The sequence below is a fragment of the Coffea arabica genome, chromosome 11c, assembly GCF_036785885.1.
Source record: "Coffea arabica cultivar ET-39 chromosome 11c, Coffea Arabica ET-39 HiFi, whole genome shotgun sequence".
Taxonomy (NCBI): Eukaryota; Viridiplantae; Streptophyta; class Magnoliopsida; order Gentianales; family Rubiaceae; genus Coffea; species Coffea arabica.
Genome location: NC_092330.1, coordinates 5,051,168 through 5,056,301, shown reverse-complemented (window position 1 = coordinate 5,056,301; position 5,134 = coordinate 5,051,168). Strand labels below are relative to the sequence as shown.

Here is a 5,134-nt window from a genome sequence, read left to right as displayed (position 1 = left end):
CTGCTTTTCTATAACCCCAAAATTTTTTTGCCAATCTCTGGAGTTTTAATGACCGTTATACAACTTTCGAAACAAATAAATTCATTCTAAATTTTTATTTGGAATTATTTCATAAACCAAATTGCGGTCACTTTCTGTAAAGTATCACTTTTCCATAAAATACTAGCTCTTTATGGCTTTCCTCCACTCTAAGAACAGAGTACCCATTTTCTCATAAATAAATTTATTTATCAGATAAAATAAAAATAAATCTATTTTTCAATAAAAGACCAGTCCTTTATGACTTTCCTCTATTATAAGAACAAAGTACCAATTTTTTCATAAATAAATTTATTTATCGGATAAAATAAAAATAAACCCGTTTTTCAATAAAATACCAGCTCTTTATGACTTTCATCCATTTTAAAAATAGAGTACCCATTTTTCCATAAACAAATTTATTTATCAGATAAAATAAAAATAAATCCGTTTTTTTAATAAAACACCAGCTCTTTATGACTTTTCTCCATTATAATAAGACATTTTTGGCCAGGAAAGTTTCTTCTCTAATTAGAAACCATCGACCCCTTACCAAAGACAATCAAATGCAGCTAGATGATTTTCTTGCAAGAAAGTTGCCAAAAGCAGCTTTGTGATTGTAGTTGCTACTTTTTTTTTTCAACCATTTTTTTAGCAAGAGGTATCATTAATGTCAATATTGAAATATAGCAAAATTTTATACGAAATAACAAACTAATTTATCATTACAAATACAAAACGAGCAACAATATTTTACAACCAATACTATCAACAGTACAAAGCACAAAGATACTCAAATCAAATCCTAATTAGGCTTTAATATGTACAACCAAAATTGCCAGGGATAACAAATGTTAAGATAGACCCTCTGCGATATATAATGAGTATCATGTTTGCATGAATTGGCGAAGTCCATAATCGAAGTAGCTTCTAAGAGCTTCATAGCCAGGTTTACTACAATCCACCATCAACCTATAGAGTCCAATGGAAAAAAATTATTAAACAAAAATTTACATTGGTAGTTAGATAAATTAAACCTGCATTAGCCTACATATATCAACTAAGACATTGATCCTCATATTGTTGCATGAAAAGAAATGAAAATAAGGGACTTTAAAAGAAATGCTAAGGATCACTTTTATTAACCACAAGTACAAAATGTGAACTGAATTTCAAACTATAAGTTGGTAGCATGTACTTAAGATGAAGAAATCATTATGACCCAATTGACATGAAACCAATTATAAAGTAACGCCAAGGCTGTTTCCTTTAACACAAATATTAACTTAATGAACTAAATTTCCAAATAGTTCTCAAGTTAAGATTCCTCGAGATCAAGGATTCCCTTGACAATTATTAACTTAATGAACTAAATTGCGTCAAAAACCACAAGCAAACAAAAGATCAACGCTATCACAAACCTGTAACAAACGCTTAGAGAAAGCAGCGACCCTCCTTAGATTGATGTCATTTTTCATCGCCCTTAGAAGTAGCCCAATAAATATTTCCTCTTGAAGATTAACAAATTGAACAAATATCATAGTCAAGAAGTGGTACAATTAGGACCCTCTCTAATAAGTCTACACGAATAAAGAAAGCATTCAAGAGCAAGTGAGGAAAAATTTTCAAAAAGCCACTTGATCATGCTAAAATTATGTTCCAGATAGAAGTGGAACTAGAAAACACAAAACTTGTAAGGCAAATTGTCAAATAAGAATCCAAAACAGGTTGATTTGCAAGCTTGCATTTCAATAGAAGATAGAACAGCAGCACCAAGCCAATAGAAGAAAAGACAACAAGAATTCAGTTTTTATGTCCAAGGGAAAAGTCCATTAATCAGATACAATATCTGATACTGGAGGGGAGGCGGGAAACTATAAAAGACAGCAATAGTTTACATTTAGAAACAATGTCCAGTGTAGTATTTGTGCTCAGATACATGCAATCATACTCTACAATGCATTCTCTTGGTGCATTCAAATAATTGGAAAGTGGAATTCAAATAACTGTTCCTAGGCGCTGCAACTACTAGTTCCTTTGCCCTGTACACAATGCATTCTCTTGGAAGCCTTTTGACAAATATTCTCCATATAAGCTCATAGAAATCCGTATCAATAATCAGACCACATGCATTAAGCAATTTTACTGTTCATCACAGAATGTGTGAGCGGGAAGACTATCAGTCTGAAAAGTCAGACATTTAGAACAATTAAACAAAACAGCATACCCATCATTTTGCTTTCTCATCTCATGTCATTTCACGTCTAAATGGTTTAAACAATTGGAACATTGACGAATTATAGTAAACTTGACACACCACAAAAGCATCACTTCAGAAAGCGTTGAAACACAAACATAACAAATAAACTGGCAGAAACTTTCTAAGAACTACTACAACTCAACTCACCTTTGAAGAGTTCATGGCAGCTGGTAGCAAGAGTTTTGAATATAAGGCTCGGTAGAATCTATCACTAACAATTTGATTTCTGGTAGAGATCTTGTCAAGAAGCATTAATGCTTGAACTCCCACATTAAAGCTCCTAGAATGAACCTAAAAAAGGGCAAACAAATTTTTGAAAGGAGGAACACCACATTATACTATCTGCATAAAATTTTCATTCTTTCTGGGCAATTAGGAACTAAGCTTACCAGCTGAAATAAGATTGGCGTCTGGGTTTCAATAATCTTGTCAGATTCATCGCTAGAAACAAAAGGAAACGCTCTATTCACACCCTGCAATGGAAGAAAGAGAACTTATACAGAGTGCCTAAAGTATCTTTCAACACCATATAAGGAGATAACCACAAGCAGCATGATGAACTGATATAATAATTATCTGCAAGCACACTGGTTCAGACAAATCCTGTACCACTTGATTAATCACACCCACATTTTAACACACAAGTATGTTTAATTTAGTGCATGCTTCATCACCAATTCTCAATAACACTTTCCCAACTACTTCAATTCACTTTCAAGTTGGATCCTTTAGTCACAAAACACAGCACCAACTTGGAAGAATTAGTTCAAAAAAATTATATAGAGAAAAGTTGATTCTTCATAACAAACATATACTAAATAAAGTGTACAATCTTTTTCTTCATACTTGAGAAAGAGCAAAACATTAGTTAGGAGTAACCTGCAAAACATTCACTGTCTTTGAACTAATCTAAGGCAACTTAGTTGAAGCAAGGTGTATAGGGAGGGAAAAACAAGAAACAGTGCCAGAATTCTACATAAGATAATTACATGGTAAGTGCCAAAAATTAGAAGCATTTATAAAGAGTATGCCTGAATTTGTACAATAGCTTACCACAAATATTAGCATTTTCTTACTCCATCGCTTTCAAAAGATAAAATGGCCTTGAAACTTCTAGCTGATGCTACATGATCCCAAAAAAAAATACAAATCCTACTTTAGCAGTTTCTTCTACTTATATGTTTGCAATCATCAAATAATAAAGAAGCGAAAAAAATTAATCTATACTAACTGTTAAAAGAGCTGTTAATAACCGGGAATCCATCTCAACGTGAGATTCTGGAGGAGCATTCTTTGGATTACATTTTGAACTAGAAATTTTTCTAGCTTTTTCTTTACTGCATTTGTTCGTCCCATGCTCCCTATTGGCATCAGAAATCAATACCTGAAACAGAGACTAGCATATTAACTTGTTGCACAAAACTAACGTGTCTTCCATGTTAATTGACTAGATCTTTGAAATCCTTGACTTTCATCAAAGAAAACAAGCACAACACTTTTTTTTCCATACCTTAAATAGTGCAAAACACACCTCGATTAAATGCTTTGCCACTTTCGGCCCATCTCCCTCGTGACTTAAACGAACTTGGCTTAAGAAGTTAACCTGTACACAGATAGCATTAGATAAATCAAGTTCACTCAGAAACACAAATATAAACAAATACAGCAGCAAAACACTATACTTGAACACCGAAGCTAAAACGTCTAGCATGCTGAAATAAAACATCTAGGAATGGCATACTGAAAGTAGTGTATGATACACTCCTAAAGCGCTAGTAACCTGAAATGTGAAAGCAAATAGCATAGATATTATACTGTGTACAAAAAAAGGGACAATGCTACCATTATTAAAGACTTTTGTCAACTAACTGACAAACATTGGACATGAAACCATAAACTAAAGATATCAGCTAATGTATAATAAGAGTAAAGACCCCTTTCTCTACTCCAACTGAGATGCCCATTCACTCTAATCCACTGAAGTAGAAGCCTACAATTTCAAAAAGCTTATCTTGCGATTGTTAAATTGACCAAAAATGCAAGAAAAAGGCAATTGACAAAACAGAGATGAAAATAACATATCTGCTTAAAAAACCTACATCATCGCTTTTCCTTGAAGTCTGCCATTGCATCGGAAGGGTCTTTAAAGTGTGTCTATGATTGTATAAATTCAGATCTAGATGCTAGAGAGGAAAAGAGGAACCATATGTCTACGGGAAACTGAAAATTAATAGAGAGGGAAAGAGAGATAGAAGGAGAAAGTTGTAGGGGAGGTTGCGATTAAACTTTCAAGGGCTCTGATCTGAGAACAATAATATTTGGGAAAGTAGCCTTGCAAGTATGGAAGGCTTGGAATTCATGTGGTGCTACGCTTGACAAGTGTTGTGCCGGGAATGGTTAAAAAATTTTCAATGCGCGGCTTGCTAAAAATTGGAAGGGAGCAAAATTTTGAAAATTTCACAAAAAAGCACCCATGATTTCTCACCAATAACATAGAAACTTTGGCCCACTAAAATCAGTATTTGGAGGGAAGCTTTCCCACACCCATTTCCCGAGAATTTTAAGCGATAAAAGTCCTTGCCTTGCAGAGTATATAATGGCTCCAATTTTTTGTAAGGTGTTGTCCTTTTCCTTGCTATAAGCCTCTTAATAGTGTCAAACTTTCTACTTCTTGCTAAAGTTGTTGTCGCTAACTGGTGTTTTATTAAAGAACTGATGTTTTATTGAAGAACGGATTTATTTTTATTTAATCCGATAAATAAATTTATTTATGAAAAAATGGGTACTCTGTTCTTATAATGAAGGAAAGTCATAAAGAGTTGATATTTTATTGAAAAACGGATTTATTTTTATTTT

The 5,134-nt window shown here is 33.3% G+C and overlaps 1 protein-coding gene across 3 annotated transcripts; it reads right to left on the bottom strand.

The window, feature by feature from the left end:
• Positions 1-691: 691 nt before the first annotated feature.
• Positions 692-4,604, bottom strand: LOC113715329 (protein SLOW WALKER 2-like). 3 transcript variants are annotated; one of them, XR_011822879.1, is made up of 7 exons: positions 4,378-4,604; positions 3,810-3,881; positions 3,510-3,662; positions 2,668-2,751; positions 2,426-2,569; positions 1,440-1,528; positions 692-990 (listed from the first exon to the last, which is right to left on the bottom strand). XR_011822879.1 is itself a non-coding variant. In XM_027239503.2 (6 exons), the coding sequence occupies exons 1-6, from the start codon at positions 4,408-4,410 to the stop codon at positions 973-975; spliced, it is 525 nt and encodes a 174-aa protein (XP_027095304.1). In that variant the 5' UTR covers positions 4,411-4,603; the 3' UTR covers positions 692-972. The 3 variants fall into 3 exon arrangements, 1 of the variants encoding a protein (XP_027095304.1); XR_003453939.2 differs by having other exon boundaries at positions 3,789-3,881; positions 4,378-4,603; XM_027239503.2 differs by lacking the exon at positions 1,440-1,528 and having other exon boundaries at positions 3,789-3,881; positions 4,378-4,603.
• Between the last annotated feature and the right edge of the window lie 530 nt (positions 4,605-5,134).